The following is a 16,625-nucleotide window of genomic DNA, read 5'->3' on the forward strand; positions in this document are numbered from 1 at the left end:
GAGAGAAGAAAGATGAGGTTTATACAATTGTTTCTTCTCCTCTTTTCTGACATCTCAGCCATCAATTTTTAAAGTTTTTTACCGTAACAAACTGATTTATATCACGGAGTTTATCCTTTGCTGTCACGGCAGACGCTGCCATGAAATTCGGCTCAAGAAATTGATTTAATGGTTTGACAAAGGAGAAAAATTAGATTGGCATTACAGAGAAACATTGCGTCAGGATAAAAAATAAAGTCAAGGCACTTGTAATGCACGCCCTTACGGTTGTTCAAAGTGCATCASTTAAAATACTATTGTTAACATTAGAGTGGAGAAGCCGGGGGAAGACGCCCTTAAGTGAATTATTGGTTAACACAGAAAATGCCTTGCCGCTACGTTTCTTAGTTCTGAATGAACGTTACCAGGTCGCACATGGCTTTTGATGGTAGTTTAGTACAGATTTTTACAAACTGCAGCACAGATGAAAGAATGATTTTAAAATAAATACCTTCTTGAAGTAGTTGTAGGCAAAATTTCTCAGCTAGAGAGTAATATATAGAAGTCTGAAATGTAAATTGTGGAAAGATTTGAGCTGAACATTATTTTTCTAATAAAACTCAGTGAATTGTTCAGCCTCAAAGGAAAGATGAAGGTGTACAAAACAGTATTGTTTTACTTATTTTTTCTTACATGTAGTTCCCTTGGGATAGATTTTTTACTTTACTGGGCAATGATGGAATGAAAAGTTTAGTTCACGTGTGACTTGCACGACCAAATCTTTTTCCTCGRTCTGTTTTTAGCGAAGCAGATGGCCCTTCGTGTTGTCAGGGCAGCTGCAGTCCTGCGGCGGRGCGCCAGCAATTACAGGCAAGGCATTTTGGTAGCACATTTCACTTGAGAGTGTACATGCGTTTTTACCGAGCTGAGTGGGGGAAGCCTCTCCTATAAAGGCGTGCGTGTCCCGTGTYGTCTGCTAGGGAGCTGAGGCGTAGAGATGCGCAATGACTTTGTCGAGGTTGCAAAAGCGTATGTCGGACAGACCCAGGAATTATACAAGAAACTTTTCTTTAACCCTGGATTACAGTTGTCTGAAGGATTGGTTTGGTTGTGTCTTTGTTCTAAGGCTCTGTAGTRTATTTTTGCAGTGCTGCACGTGAGCCTTTTGTCTCCCATGGCCTGCCTAAGTGGCAGCCTGCTAAATTGCACATTGTGATTTTAGAGTTTCCCATCCAGCAGTTATTTCTATTSAGCATTACTTAGATCTGCCTTTCCYCAGGAAGCTAGTGAGGCCAGYGAGACCTGCAGAGGCAAACTGTGGGGCATTTTCTTTTGTGGATATATTTTTTTTATAGCAGTGGGTTCGTTTTCTTARAATACATATCTATATGTATTATTGATGCTTTCAGTTGCAGGTTAGAGCACTGTAAAGCATCAACTGAAAAAGCTTTCTCTCCAAAAGTATTTTCTGAATCTTCYGCCTCATTTCTCAGGTATGGCATAGATGTTGGAAGTTATGTCTGGTCAGAGTCGKAGATGACGGGTACAAGCAGGAGGGAGGTCCGGGAGGAGAGTACGTCCCCGCTGCCGGTGAGGCAGGATACGTCCCCCCACGGCAATATGCTACCAGATTCTGATACCGAGCTCTTCGCAGTAATTGCACTTCTGRGTAGAAAAGTCGCACTTGCTTTGCACTTGGAAGAGAGGAGTAATAGTGAGCCTCAAAGGGGGAAGAGGCCTGCAGTCATTTAGGCTGAAGCACTGCTTAATTCAAATGGTGTACTGCGTAGACAGAGAATTTGGTAAGAAGGATTAGAACTGGAAGAGAAAGACATTTTTAAAAGCACAGCTATTACAGGGTTCATTACTTTATTTATATGTTCTCCAAAACCACATGAATGAAGGGAAAAAATGAGAGGAAAAAATACTGGCTTCAGTTCAGAATGTCAATTACTACTTTTTTAATCCTCTTTTCACAATTTATTTGACATCTTGAACGGTAGCCAAAAAAGCTATTATAACTATAAAACATATTCATTGGCATAAATCTCATTAAGTTGAGCAATTTAATTAAGGTATTGACATGCTTAATTGATACGTGCAAGGAGAGACCATTTTCATAGCTAATTTCCATACGCTTGCTGCTTTTAAAAAAACTAGCTCCGTAAAAACGTTATAGATCCGGCTAAGCCCTGTCATCCCAGAGGAGCACTTGCTACCATTTACCTTGATTTAGAGCCAACTACTCTTCTAAGTGGAGCTCCATTAAATGGATCTGATGTATGCCTGACTCGAACATGCATCAGCTTCTCTTGTGATCAATAGTGGAATATTTATATTAATAAAGCACCAAGTTAATTAAATAAAATAGTCTTCTGGGTAAACTTAAGATACTAGGGGATGGGCAGCGAATCAATATACTCTGCCATTTGAACATTAACTATGTGCTTGGAAACCTGATGTTGTCCTACCAAAGATGCTTGCGGTGCGTGCGTCGCAGAAAGCCGCGGGGCACCGGCGGGAGGGTTGCTTCCCCGGAGTTAGACTAAATAAAAAATAAAATAACATCAACAAAAAAAGCCTTGGGCTGTTTTTTTTTTCCCTGCATCTGTGGCTGCCGTGTTCATTGCTATAAACACATGGAAAATCCTTTCTTTGGGGTTGGGGCAGCGATGGCAGCAGGGAACTTGCCCAGGAAAGGCTCCTCGGTGCCAGCGGAGGGTCACGAGCCCCCAGTGTGCTTTGGAGGACACCCCCCCAAAATTGAGAGGCTGCAACGGCCCGCGAAGCCTGCGAGGGGCCCYGGAGCAGGCCAGGCGGCGGCGGAGCCCCCGGCAGCTCCTTCTACCCGGGTTAGTCTCTTCTGACCGCTGCAGAACCAAACCCCCACGAGAAACGTCCTGTCCCGTCCTAGCCCGTCCTGAGGTCSCTGCCTTGCTCCGGAGAGGAAGAACCCCGCCGTCCTGGCGGCGCTGAGGGTCTCCCCGGCAGGCAGGCAGCGCCTCGGGGGGCCGGCTCCCCGCTCCAACGCCAGCACGCGCCGAAACCCTCTGGATCTGCTGCTGCCGCCGGGTTAACGCAGGACCGGCACGCGCAAAGAAACCTGGCGCCTACCTAACCCCGCCGGTCACAGCACCCACGTTACAGGTGCAAACTCAACGTATTTTGTGGCCGTGACGTTACCCTGCCGGTGTGTTGCTGCGTTGGGTGAGCTGCGGGCAATGCCTCCCGCSCCGCCGCTCCCTGCGGTTTGCCCTGTCCTCTCCCGTGTCGCTGTGCTGTGTCGTGATTCAGAGCGGCCGGGCAAGGGGCAGTTTTGTAGTTACGTGTAACCTGCATCCTGATCACGCAGATTTAACYGGGTGGGATCGGTTTCGTTCGGCTAAGCTGCTCTCTGGGTTACACAGAGCTGCCCAGTATTTCGGGTCGTCCTTCCCGAAACCGAGCCCGCGGAGCACGGCGACTGGGGGCGTCGGGGCTGGGGAGGAGGTGGGGTCCGCCCTGCGCTGCCGTCGGGGCCCGCACGGAAAGTCTGCTGTCGAACCGGGGCGCAGAAATTGTATCTCTTGAGTGACTTTAATTTCCGCCTCTTGGTTGTCGGTTTTCTGGAAGCAGCGATGCGAGCGACAGACGTCGGAAGGTAAACTTTCCGAGCTCCGGAGCGCAACGGCAAGAACAGAGTTTGCCTTCTGATAAAATTGAAGTGTTTGTGCCGTATGAAGAGGTTTTCAATTTTACAGCGTCAAATACAAGAGTTAAGGAGAAAAGGTAAAGGCTTTAAGTGCRTGTGACAGCGCAGGCGCACGCGCGCCGTGAGGTCGCGGGCCCCCCGTCTCCCCCGGCCGTGGCGGTTAGCTTCAACRTTTCTTGTGGAAAGAGTTTGCTTCTGAGGTGTTAATCTGTGAATTTTTGGTCACTTTGGTAGCGCACTGATTTTACGAAAAACAAAGCTGCTGGGTGACCGTTCTTTTGGTCAGCAGCCTAGTCGTGTCACTGCCAGAAGTAGTGCCGCGAGCCCCGTCGCGCTGGCGCTGCTGGTTTTGGGGACCGGCTTTGAGCGGGGCGCGTGACGCGGCGCGGCGCGGCGCTCCGCTGCGGTGGCTCGTCCGCCGGGCGCCTGCCCGGGGCCCTCTCCTCCGCGGACCGCGCTGCGTTTTGAAAGCRCAGCAAACCGCTTCGGCTGGCCGAGGCGCTCCGGCGAGCCGCTCTGCGCTCGCCGCTGCGCGTGCGCGACGCCTCGCAGCTACTCGCTTCTCCCAAAGCTTGCTCGCGTAGACCCGTCACAGCTGCGTAGCCAGCTGAGGAGGCTTCGGGTCCGGGGGGACCGCAAGGCAAGCCTTCGACCTCCCCAGCGGCGAGGAGCTCACGTCGCTTCGGAGCTGGACGTTCTCCGCCTCGCGAGCGCGCCGGCGGCGGCGAAGCACTGGGCAGACGCTCCGCGGCGTCGCGCCGGGGCCTTCCCTCCTCCCCCCCAGCTATCAGCTGCCTTTTTTGTGCTTTTTAAAATTTAATTTAATTTTCTGAGCTGACACCGTCAATCTGCAATTCAGTAACCTGCCTGACAGTGACTCAGAGSAAAGCCGAGTTCATTTTTGGAAGTGGCTCTGTGCAGATAAATCCTGTTGCAGCTCGCTGCAGGAGACATTTGCTGATGAATCGCAGCAGTGCCCTTGTTTCCTCGTCTTCTCAGGGCGGAAAACTTGAAATAATTTAATAAAATAATTTGCATGTGCCTACTCATTCATCTCCTTATGAGYATTCTAGGTGTTTGGGGATAAGAAATGAGGCCGTTTGCCAAGTATGATCTTGAAGATTTCCGAACGGAATATCTGCTTGGATTCGCGTGACTTAGTTGGCTTGTAACRTCTGCGTTGTGTAGCCCAGATACGTTCAGAACGCTGTTAATTCTTGCAAATTGTCTTGATTTTAGCTTACACTTAAAATTTAGTTTTAGCTCCTTGATAGGAGATTTACCAACAAATTAGAGTAATTGAGTAACCACTCAATAGGCTGATGTGATTACAAGTAAGTTTATATTCCAGCTTCTCTTTTGGAGGAATTTATGCGTATTTAAATGTGTATGTTAGCTGAAAGGTGATTTGGGTGTAGATCTCTTATGTTGGCTGGTGTGTTGATTTTACTAGTGTATTTGTATTTAGTGTTTTTTAAACTTGCTGTGCGTAGAGTGGAATTACTAAAGATGATTTGTCTACCTAGGGAGCCCTTCAGAAAGAGGAGTCATCTGGTTATGTGTGTTTCAGTGAAGCTTTTCTTGTGTGTGTGGCTAAAATAGTGCTAAAAAGTAGGTTTCACTCAGCGATAATGGTCCGGGCAGATCTTCTCAGAAATAACTGAATAGCTTGTGGGTTCATGTAGTCTACCATAAAAAGGAGAAACTAGTTTTACTTAAACAGTTGCATCTTACATGAATGTCCCCAGTAGATTTAACTACTTTGTGGTATAGCATCTTGGTCTAATAAATCTAAATATCATAGCCACATGGAAAAATGAATTAAGACCCCCAAACCAACCTGAAGTGTATCTTCTTACATCTGCAGTATTTCACAGAGGCTTTGGGGAACTGAATGATTCATAGTGGGAAAGTTATAAAGGAGGAGTCAGGGAGGAAAAATAGAAGCTAAAATATTATGAAAGAAAAAAGTGGCAAGATGCGTAAAACTGTTTTGTCTAGGACTTCAGTAGCTGTTAATGGAGCAAAGCCGGCTGAGTGTCTCTGCAACAGATATTACTAGTCTAGTATTACTATTTATTTTTGGGAAGTCTATTACAGCTAGAGTAAAGCATTGGACTGTGGTACCCTTTTATAGGGGTATCCTTTCTACCACAGAATAATAGCTTTATGATAACCAGGGCTTAGCTACAGCCAGAAGGTTGGTTTTCTTACAACAGTACATTCAAACAATCTGCAGTTCCTATCTACCTCACTGGAATGAATGGAATTTCACTGTAATTTATTTTTGCAATCCATGGGTTCAGTGTAACTTCTGTTACTTTTATATAGCCACAGAAATGCCTATGGTGATTGTGCAAACAAATAAAGTAATTGGCCTTTTTGTGGAGGAGATCATGAAAATATGGAGCCCAGATCTTTACACATGCGATTGCTCCCTACTCGTGTGAAAATAGTCTTTTGTAGCTAAAGTACAGGAGCATATCTTCAATTCAGTAAATAATATCGTGACCATGATTTTTATTCTACTACGTGACACTTACATGCATCAGAATATAACTGATCAAGGAGGTATTTTTCAGAAGACATCAGGAAATTTCAAAAATATCTTCACTATAAAAATATTCATCAATAACAAAGGCGGAATTAGCTCAAAAAGGTCATTAAAGAGCTAGCCTGGCTCCAAAGGTCGTTCAGTTATTCAGTGATGGGGTAGTTTAATAGTTCATCTGTTTCACATTTTATCCCCCCAAACTGAAAGCTCACCAAATTTTAAAAAAGACAAAACAAATCTAAAAATACTTGTCTGTTAAGCGATCATATTGTACTTAAATAGGGTTTAAATTTTTGGTCTGGATCAGAAGAAGGTAACGTTGCATGCTTATTTTCACATAGAATTTGCAAATACATAGGATTTCTTTCCAACACAGCTCAAGAGACGACAGCATAAAACAGACAATAACTCAAGCCTGTGAAGTGTTTTTTGAATTATCTAAAAAAGAGAAGCCTTCATGTTTCTGAATTTCTATTTTCAAAATGATTTGACATTAAAAAGTAATGGGAGAACTTTTGAATTCACACTGTTTTAACAGCATTTCTTTCCACTGACGTCAATAGTTTGCTCCTAAGTCCTTGAGGTATATGTTGTTCCTTCTAAATAGTTTTCATGGCTCTGTGTTGTCTCACTTGGACATAGGACAGCAGAACAGAAGTGCATTTGTAGGATTTGGTATTGTATAACAACAACATCACATTGGGCTCATTTTGGTTTGTCAGTGATCCAGTTGCAAATGTATATAGTGCTGGAAAATTCCCTAGAAAAAGAGATTTATCTATCAAAATGACTCTCTTAAATACACTGTCAAAATTGAGTGTGCTGGTTCTCTGCTGGTGGGCCGATCTTGCGACATACTATAAAACTTCAGATGTAAGTTACTTACACTGAAATACCTGATGTATATGACTTGTAAGTCTTATTTCTGTCTCTTCCTACTCTTTGCTTAGTTACCTTGGTCTAGTCCTGTAGTATCTCTGGGTCTCCTTTTTTCTCTATCAAAAGGAAGGGTTAACTGTACRGTTACGTCTTTGTAAAGCGCTGAAGATCTGCATTAAATATAACTAGAAAAAAGTGTTATTGCCATTTATTAGTCAGAAGCTTTATTGTATTTCTAGAGGAGTGCTGCTCCTCTTAAAGTGCTCCTCTGGGTCCACTGTCAAGGACTGACTTGCCCATTCCTGCGCCTGGTCATATCCGACGTTGAATGCAAAACCACTGGGGTAAAATATTAGCTTGGTGTGTATGTTCCAAAAGCCTAAACAGATGCTGCTTTCTAAAATAAAACTCTGAGCTATGTCACGATGGATGGTTTTAAAATAAGTCTCTACATACTGTCTGATCAGCTTTTGCTCGGTATTTTGGAAGTGTTGAGAGGAGGGAAAAAGAATTGTAAAAGTCATAAAGACAAATGTTGCCCATAATGGAGTGCTGGCACATAGATTACTTTTACAACTCATTTAAAGTAATATAAAAATATTTACTAACCTTGTAGGAGATATTTTGATGGGTTTAATTTCTTTTCTGTTTTTGTGTTTAGTACATTAACAGCCAAATGGCGCAGTGTTGTGTCTAGTTTAGTGAAACCAAGCACTTTCTATGTGAGAAGTGAATAAAAAACTTTAAAAACCTAATGGAAAGTGAACACAAATGTGTAATCTGTATTCTTGTAAAGTACAGAACGATTTTGCAGTGCACTGAGTGATTCCCTTAATCACATCAGGGCAGGAGTCGTGAACCTGTCAAAATCCAGGCAGATTGGAGCTAGTGACGGGTTTTTATAAGCAGATGGTTTCTAATTTGGTCTTGGAGTAGGAGGAAGATGATGCTAAAGTAATTCTCTGCTGCCGAGATTGTCTTCCTCTTCCTTGACTTCTCTCACCAAGCTCTGGGTTCAGCTTGAGTGCGTGTTCAAGTGCAGAGCTGCCATCTATCACCTCCCAGTAAAATGCCATCCACCAAGAAACGAAGGTGTTTGATCTTCCCAAAGCTCAGCAGCACAGCGGTGCCTGGCTGCATGAAAGCACTGCGGACTTGCTGAACTGGAATTTTAGGGCAAAATTCCCTCTCAAACCGAATCGAAAAAAAGGGTTTCTTCCCATAGTTTGAATCGGTATCTAGCTGTGTTACGTTTAGGAAAAATAGCAATCGCCTTGTGTTGCTCAGAGGACCAAACGCCCGTACAACCTGCTCTCGTTCTGCAGATCCGAACTGCTGGCAATATCTTTCATCCCAGTAGTAGCAGGAAGGTTTTTTTTTCCTTTCAAAAAAGCACTAAATTTCTGCAGAGTAGTGCTGTGCAATGCTGTCAGTTAAGTCCTTTCCTCGTAGCCCATCAGCAACAAGACTTGTATGTTTTTTTCCACGTAGACAGAGTTTTAACTGCTGCTTTATGACAGGCAAATAYCATCTTTTGCACTGAACCTCTGGTAATAGGAACCTCGCTGCTCTGCGGGCCGCGAGAGGCTTCTCCTGAGTGTCGAGGTGCTGATGTGAGCGTCGGGCTYGCTGCAGCTTGTTCTTATTACAGTTACGGCATGTTGATTTGGTCAATGCTTTTCCTGGCTGGAAGGTGATAAATATCCGAATACATCTCGTGTATTTACAAGGTTGAAAGTTCTTGAATTACTCTGAACCGCTAACTCGGTTATTTGTTAGTCCATCTATAGAGCAGGAAGAGCCCTAATACTGCAAAGCTCCTGAAAAGCTGTGTGAGTAGCAGGGCAATGGCTCCATAGATGACCATAATGTTTAGCTGTTGGATGTGCTAAATATTATTTCTAATTGTTAAAAAGCTGTCACAAAATTTTAGCAGAGCAGGAAAAACTCTAGTATTGGTCKTTGCTGTAAATGATAAACCAGCCTAATGTGATAAAAACTCATTTTAAAAAATGTGGTTGAATATTTACAAAACTGGTTTTGGTCTGATTTCAACATCTGCATCCTTGAGCCTGTGTTTACTGGCATGTACACCTCAAGAGACTTTTGCCACACAACTAATTCGTAACCGTTTCTTGCATTTCAAGCATTTACCATGATGCTGGTTGCAAGAGCTTCCTTGTATCATTCCCTACTCCACTGACTTCCTTATCTTTTATGATGGGATTTTTGGAAAGATACCTATTCTGTTTGGATTATACTCCCTATATTTTTCCATTTGTTACTCTTTTAACTCCTTAATTGTGCTATTTAATTCAGTAAAACTATGTAAGATAAAGTTTATATATAACATATTGTACAAATTAAAACTACCTCTAATGAGACAAATTGCAGCAACCAGGTTCTGTTAAGYGTTTGACCTTTTCTAAAGTAATTCAGCCTGTCTTTGGAGTGCTAGCAATATTAACTAGTTCTCGTTTTGCTCTCTGTACTGTAGCCAGAGAGCACGAAGCATTGGTGGGGAGCCGACACACTTTCAGAAAGTCCGCGTTCATAGCTTTCCATCGTTTGCTTTACAAAATAAAACTGAAAGACATAAAGTTTCCAATATTACTGTGTCAGGAGGAGATTGTGGAAAAGGGAAAGAACGAGTTAATTTGCTCTCTCAAGCCATAGGCACTTGAATCYGACTGTGGTTGGCTTATGTTTTCACATCGAACAATACGAGAAAGCTGTATGTGAATTCTCCTCTCTTATCCCAAAGAAGCAATTGAATTGAGGATAAGCGAAAAAACACTTGAAGGGATCACGGTAGTTAATCCAGACCGGGCCTTCGTTTTAGCGGAACTCTTGCTCCACGTGTTAATGGTTACTTCTCTGAGTTAACTGCTTTATTATGGGATCAGCTTGCAATAACGTATCAGGAAGGATGCGTGTTAGGCTCTTCATGAGTACTTCTTTAAGTCTTTTCATTAAACCTTTTTGACGTTAAAGGCAAGTCCGATTCTTTACTGGATAGCACCGAATGATGATCTTTTAGTTCACTTAAGAAGAAATAAAGAGTAGCATTCAAACRCAACAAATATTTCTCAATCAAGCGTATTTCTGGGCAATTCTTTGCTGGAAAATTCTTGGTAAATATGCTCAGATTCATTTTGTTCTGTTTCTGTTTTTGAAAAGGTAGACAACCTAGACTATAGTGCTATCATTTTTTATTTTCATATAGTATTTCTTATTTTCAGTGTTAACTGCAACTTATATTAAAGTAACTATTTTATTGGTTTCAATATATAGCTGTAGCCATTATAGCTAAAGTRCAGGCTCTTATTTTATGAATGTTCATAGGGTCTGTGTTCCAATTAACTGATTTATATTCTGTCACTGGCAAATTAAAAAAAAAAAGGTCTTAATGTATTTTATTGCTGTGTTAGATGGTTGAGGTTTCACTTAGGATGCAATAACCAATGTCAAGGCAGGAAGCTAAACCCTGGCATTGTAGCAAAGACCATAGAGCCACTTAGGAAACGTCAGCAGATTTTTTTCTTTCTGCTTTCCAATCCTTTTATCAGTAAGGCTCAGCAATTCACATTTGAAGATGAGCAGAACAATGTTATGCTTGCAGAGGAAGTTAATCTGTGTCCAAAGCATTTTAGTTAAATTAAAACTAAAAACTGAAAAAAATATTGACTCATGCCAGGTCTTGTTTGAGTCTGGGTTCGAGTGGCGTGCGGGCTCCTGTGCAGCGAGGGCATGAGAGCCCAGCTGCCGCATTTACCCAGCTCCTGTGTCTCTGATTTATGCAAACCAGAAGCCAAGGCTCTTTGGTGTCTTTGCAGCTGTTTTGCCCTTGGTGGCCTTTTCGAGCACATTTGGCCAGCCAGGACACCTGCCTGGAGGGGCAGGGACATGCTTAGGGAAGAGATCGCAGTTCCTTGAGCCAGCGTTTGGGTCCCAGCATCTCCCTGCCGCTTGTGCTTCTTGAAAGCTCTGCAGCAGGTTGAACTGGACAAAATGTGTCTGGTTTTATTAAAAATACCGGGAAGAAGGATTAAAACTGTAAAGGTTCAGTTAGTTCCACATGTCTAGAGTTACCCTGATGTAAGCTAGGGTGTTTCTGTTGTTGCTGCAGCAGAGCGTCTGTGTCCAAGGAGGGCTCTCTGTGATTTTCAAGGGCAGGTTGCCTCTTCCAAACAACCTGATCATCAGCATCTCACTCTTTGGAGGACTGCGCATGCTTAGAAGACATCTTCTCTGAGGACAGTGGCCCACATTATCTAAATAGCTTTCTACTCCTTTCTTTCTTTCTTTCTTTTTACCSCAGTTACCCACATAACTAGCCCAAGATGCGGGGCTTGCTGCCTTTGCTGCAAGAGGGGCCTCTGTGCACACACCATTAAACAGGATGCTCCTGATCACGTAAAAGCAYATCGTTTAGTTTGGCCCTAGCTTGAATGCTTTCTGTGGGCTGTTAACCATCATCTACCACGGCAAGGATTTTTGGAAGTCTGTGCTTCTGCAAAGCTGGAGTTTTTCACGTATTTCTTCCTCAGAATCTATCGTGCATCAGGGAGCCAGACTCCTCTGCTGTTTCGGTCTTAGAAATACGTGACTTGAAACCGTTGTGTAAGGGGTAGGAAATGTATTAGGAATCGTAATTTGTTTTTCTTCCAATTCACTGTTTATTTTTCTTGAATGCTACAATTCTTTTTTGTTTGTCTGTTTTTTTKGGGGGGTTTTGTTTTGTTTTGCTTTGGGTTTTTTTGGCGTTGCATTAGTTTATCTGCTTTTCTGCAGTTACTATTTATAAATAACATTTATTTTACATGCTCTTTAYGAGAGCTTCCCATTACATCTGCTGTGAAACAAACAGAAGTGGGTAATGAAAAGCTGAAACTTTAAGATGAGCCATGTGGACAAACAGCTAGTTGCAGACTTCTGCTCCCTCGGAGGGATTTTAGGAGAGCATGGGATGAGCCTGGCTGCAGTTTGCTTTCTAATGAGAAGTTACCTTGCCAAGAGTTTGGCACTTCGCAGTGAAGGAGAGGTGAATGCTGTTACTAACTGCTTACCCATGAGAAAAGGCAATTACGAAAACAAAGTACRGAGGTTTGCGCCGTCCTCCCCGCGGCATCGCTCGCCCCGTGCCGGCCGTCGGTTCTGCAGATCGCCAGAGATACTTATGAAATCAGTACGTGCTCCCAGAGGTATGGAGGCAGTGGCGTTAGCGAGGGCAGAGTGCCCACCTGGGCAGCAACGTTCATTCAATTTACAAGCAGAGTGTTGTAGAAAACGGGTGGATTTCCTACAATCTCCTCTTTTTGCCTGACAGTGATCCAAGTGTAAAGACAAGCAGAAAGCAGTGATGTAAATTAGCCCTTTTAGACCATAACCAGTATCAGAAAAAATGCGTGAAACTTGAATTTATTTTTAAAGGTGGTTTGAAGCACTGCATGATAAACCGTTGGACAAATATGACTTGAGGGCTTGGTGTGTATTTTATCAGAGCTCACAATTTGACTTTATTCAAGCCCTTTTGGTTCACACCAGTGTATCTTGGGCTTTCAGATCTTGCTGATTTTTTGCTTTCTTAAGCCATTTTGTTGCACTTTTATCATTGGCTATAGCTCTGCTATGCCTYGCTGTCATGCCAGAGTTTCTCCTCCTCGTCCTGAAATCGGTCTCCAGCATCAGATTTCCTTCTTGTGGGTCTGCAAAGCGCTTTCCTTTCTGCTCTTCTCTGCTCGGGCTGCCTGATCATTTGTCTGGTAGAAGGTCTGTCTTTAAAGGACTAATATTTTGTTGCTGGCAAAAGAAAGGGGAGGTGAAGGAAGGGTCACGGAGCGGATCAGCGTTAAACAAATTGTGAAGGTTGCAAAGAATTTTAATCTAGCTTGAAAAAGAGACTTGTACCCAGCAGCACATTTTTGTTTGTGATGGTCTGAATGAACAATTGTGGCTACTTTGAGAATTTGGTGTAGACTGCATGACTGGTATAAATTGAATTAGGCTCATGACAAGGACATAGTCCCCTTTTTTTCTCTCTGCCTGATGGAAAACAGCAGAAAGCCCCGTGTGACACGGCTTGACCTGAAATGTCAATGTGGGCTTTTGTGGCAGGCTGTGATTCCTGGCCCCTCTTTCCATAAAGCCAATTTGGTGGCGAATAGAAAGGAGGCTCTTTGCAACACAGAACGTACTTACAGTACAGATGAGTGSCTTTTAGTCTTAATCAGCATTAGAAAGCCAGGCTTTCCTCCTGAAAACCAGGCAAAGCGCCGGGCTYGGCTAGCAAAGCGCCCTGGTCGCGTGAATGGCTGCGCTCGGTAACATCCCGGCCCTCGCTCTCGCCTGCCTTTGCCCCTTTGCTCGTCCAGCCCTGCGGCTCCCTTCCTTGCTTGTTTCTCCCATTTTTCTCTCCCTGTCTTTGACTTTTCTTTTATCTTCCTGCGCTCATCTCATCCCCCTGCTTTGCACCCTGGACTGAACTGAAATTGCTCCCTCTTTTCCTTGCTGCCCGGGCACCCCCACTGAGACAGTACTGAGGGTGCTGCTTTTCCTTAGCAGCAAAATAGCCCAACTTTCTGATTTTTTTTTCTATTTTATTCCCTTTCTCCTCCCACCGCCRCCCTGTTTTAGCTCATAGAGGTTGCAAAACTGGAAAATTTTGTTACAGTACAACAAAGTAAAAAGCGACTGAAGGTAGGGTTGTGTAACAGAACTGTAACCTAGAGTGCTCATTGCTATACATGCACTTGTAACTCAGATGAAATGAGTTAGCTGGAAACGTTTGGTAGCACTTAAAGTACAAAGACATCTTGAATTGCCTTTTCTCTTTTTTTCTAACCAGGGTTAGAAATGCTGTAGTTATCSCTGATGCACAATGCAGTACTTTTCTAATGCAGCAAATAAAATTATTCATTGTCCTAAGTTTGCAAAATAATTAAGGGAATGATTGTCATGTTTTTCCTGAATGTTTATTTCAAACAAGCAGCTATAATCTGAACATAGGTAGCACAATGTTTTTACAATTTATGTTTTTACAGGTGGTAAATTAACTAGAGATTGGTGAGAAAACTTTACCCATAGAGAACTGGGTTGCGGTTTCATGGCATAGGGTTTAGCCGTGGGTACACTGACAGGGAATCACGCAATGCGCTAGTGTTGTGACTGCRTTTAAGTGGCTCTAGCCTCCATTTTGTGGAAGTTCTGGCATTTGCATTGCCAATTCTGGTGGTTTTGGGTGGAGAGCCCTTTCAGCTCATGCCGCATTCTTCTTGAGGTGGTAAAGGATACCAAGGGGCAATACACTGAGAAACATCTACTTGGCCAAGCATGTCACATTCCATTATCTCCTGGAGATTTGAGAAATGTGTTCTTGTTAGTAATACTTGTCTTCTTTCTCTTCCCTTATTCAGAGACCTAAGTGAAAACCAGATAAAAGGAATCCCTAGGAAGGCCTTTCGAGGAATCATCGATGTGAAGAACTTGTAAGTAAAAACTTTGTTAACATTTTTGGTGAAGAAGCTTCTCCCTAGCTTACACCTGGCTGTTACTAGTTAGTTATCTGGCCACCACGTGTCCACCTCTGTGCAACACCAAGGGCAGCTGTGGACTCTGCTGAGTGAGGCAGGTTATTGGCAAGGACCTCACACGCTGCTTTGATCCACTTGGTCCAACACACTTAGGAATTTTTAAGCAAAGACAGACGTGTATGTAGAGAATTTACTTCTCCCTGCAGCCTTACCCTGCAAAAGCCAGTCACGTCATAGTCTATATCTTGAAGCAATACATGCCTAAGAGGAGATCTGGTGGAGTTATCTGAAATTGAATGATTTTGCTTAGCTGAAATTTTCTGTCTTACCAATGTGGGTGGGAAGTAAGCGTGTCAAAACATGGCACACAGACATACTAGTTGAGCATAAATTTGAGAAGATGWAAAGATACTTGATCCTAGCAAGCATGAGAAACTAACTGTGCCTGCTTTGACAGTCTGTCTTGAACATTTAAGTAATCTAAAAAAGCCATTGAAGAGAAAGAAGCGGGGTTTTGCTGTTTGTGCTAATGAAGCTAGTCTCTCAGCCTGGCCACTGCCTTTTTCTAAGACAGTTTACAATACGTGTTTACACAGACTTTCTGTTCTGTGTTCCTAGAGCGGTTAGAAGCTGCTCATATGTTGTGTACCAAAAGTGCATTTGAAAGCACATGCCCACAAGCACACACCCCATTGGCATCAGYAGAGTCAACACAAAGTGTGTAGAGAAAGGAAGCGACATCCAGCAAGCTGGGTGAGAGTCTGAATTCCCTGAGAAGCCTCTCAGCCCCCCTCAGAGCGGGAAGCAAGATAGGTCTTTTTATTTGTTTTTAAACTGTGAGTGTTCACTCACAGAGGCACATACTGTGTGAGTAAGCATACGGTGAGCCACTTTAAAGCTATTAGTATTAGCACTGTGTTATGCCATGGCTAGCCCAGCTATCACCTGAGACCCTACTGTGTTAAATAGCATAAGCACTGGGTTAACAGTTTGGACTTTTGTAGTTTCTTTAGWAGAAAAATCGATGGAAGGGGATCTCAGACAAATCATTTTTGATGAGCGATCTTGCATAACTGTGCTCCATTTCATTTGGTTGCCTGATGGAAAACCGCTTAAGTGTATAGGCCTATAGTTCTGTAGGCAGCATGGAAACTGTTAAGGGCGGTCAAAGTGAGGCAGAGAGCGACCACATTTGCATCCAAAGGCAAAGCACAATCCTTGTGCTTTTTCTCGTAATGTTATATTGCAGGGAACGTCACATCAAGGGAGACGACACTAGAGAAGAGGAAAGCAGGGCTTTCCCTCCCCCAAACTGGTAACAGAGGCGCCAGTGAGCTGCTTTTTGCTTTTGTCACTCCAAGCACTCTCTCTACCCTCTCCGAGTCCAGTGCAAGCTTCCTGATGAAACTTTAGGGTGGGGAGAACCTGAAGCCTTTCACACATGCCGTAACCTACACGGCTGTTTCTGGAGTCCTCCAGGTCACTAAGCTTGTGCTTCTTCAATGGTTTGCTCTGTCCTTGTATATTTAACAGTAGCTTTAGCTTTTTGGTGTGAAAGCTTGTTTCTGAAGGTCAACCTGAGAAAGCATAGCTCCAGGAAGACAAACTCATTTAAGCTTTGACTTTAATGTTCCTCTTAAGTAGAGGTATATCGGACGACCCACGTGAACAGGTCTAGTTTTGAAGACGCAGGAGAAAAAAGAGGAAAGACACTTGGAAAACATGGAGGTGCTGTGGGAAGGAGTTTGTAGGTTTAGAGAAAAGTGTGGCACTGTTGTCATGCTAACATGAACTTTACTTACACTGTATAATCTAAAGGGATACTAGGTGGTGTTAGYTTTCCAGAATAGCCATTTTTCACGAATACTGGTGTTATCACTGGATCAGAAAGCAATTCAAATTGGAAGTGGGCTCCAGAGGTCATCTCGTCCAACCTCCTGCTCAGCAGGAACACAGGGCTTGTTAGGCCAGTGAACAGAAGTGCTGATGG

At 43.5% G+C, this 16,625-nt stretch overlaps 1 protein-coding gene across 2 annotated transcripts in view; it reads left to right on the forward strand.

Annotated features, from left to right (window-relative positions):
- SLIT3 (slit guidance ligand 3) overlaps nucleotides 1-16,625 on the forward strand; it is a 469,515-nt gene that overhangs the window by 228,581 nt on the left and 224,309 nt on the right. For both annotated transcript variants that reach the window (XM_085299580.1, XM_085299581.1), the window contains one exon: nucleotides 14,519-14,590. In XM_085299580.1, the coding sequence (XP_085155706.1) occupies nucleotides 14,519-14,590 (72 nt within the window). The remainder of the gene's footprint in view (nucleotides 1-14,518; nucleotides 14,591-16,625) is intronic.

Source organism: Rhea americana, unplaced genomic scaffold (genome assembly GCF_003343005.1).
Source record: "Rhea americana isolate MKP2758 unplaced genomic scaffold, rheAme1 scaffold_150, whole genome shotgun sequence".
In the NCBI taxonomy this organism is placed as follows: Eukaryota; Metazoa; Chordata; class Aves; order Rheiformes; family Rheidae; genus Rhea; species Rhea americana.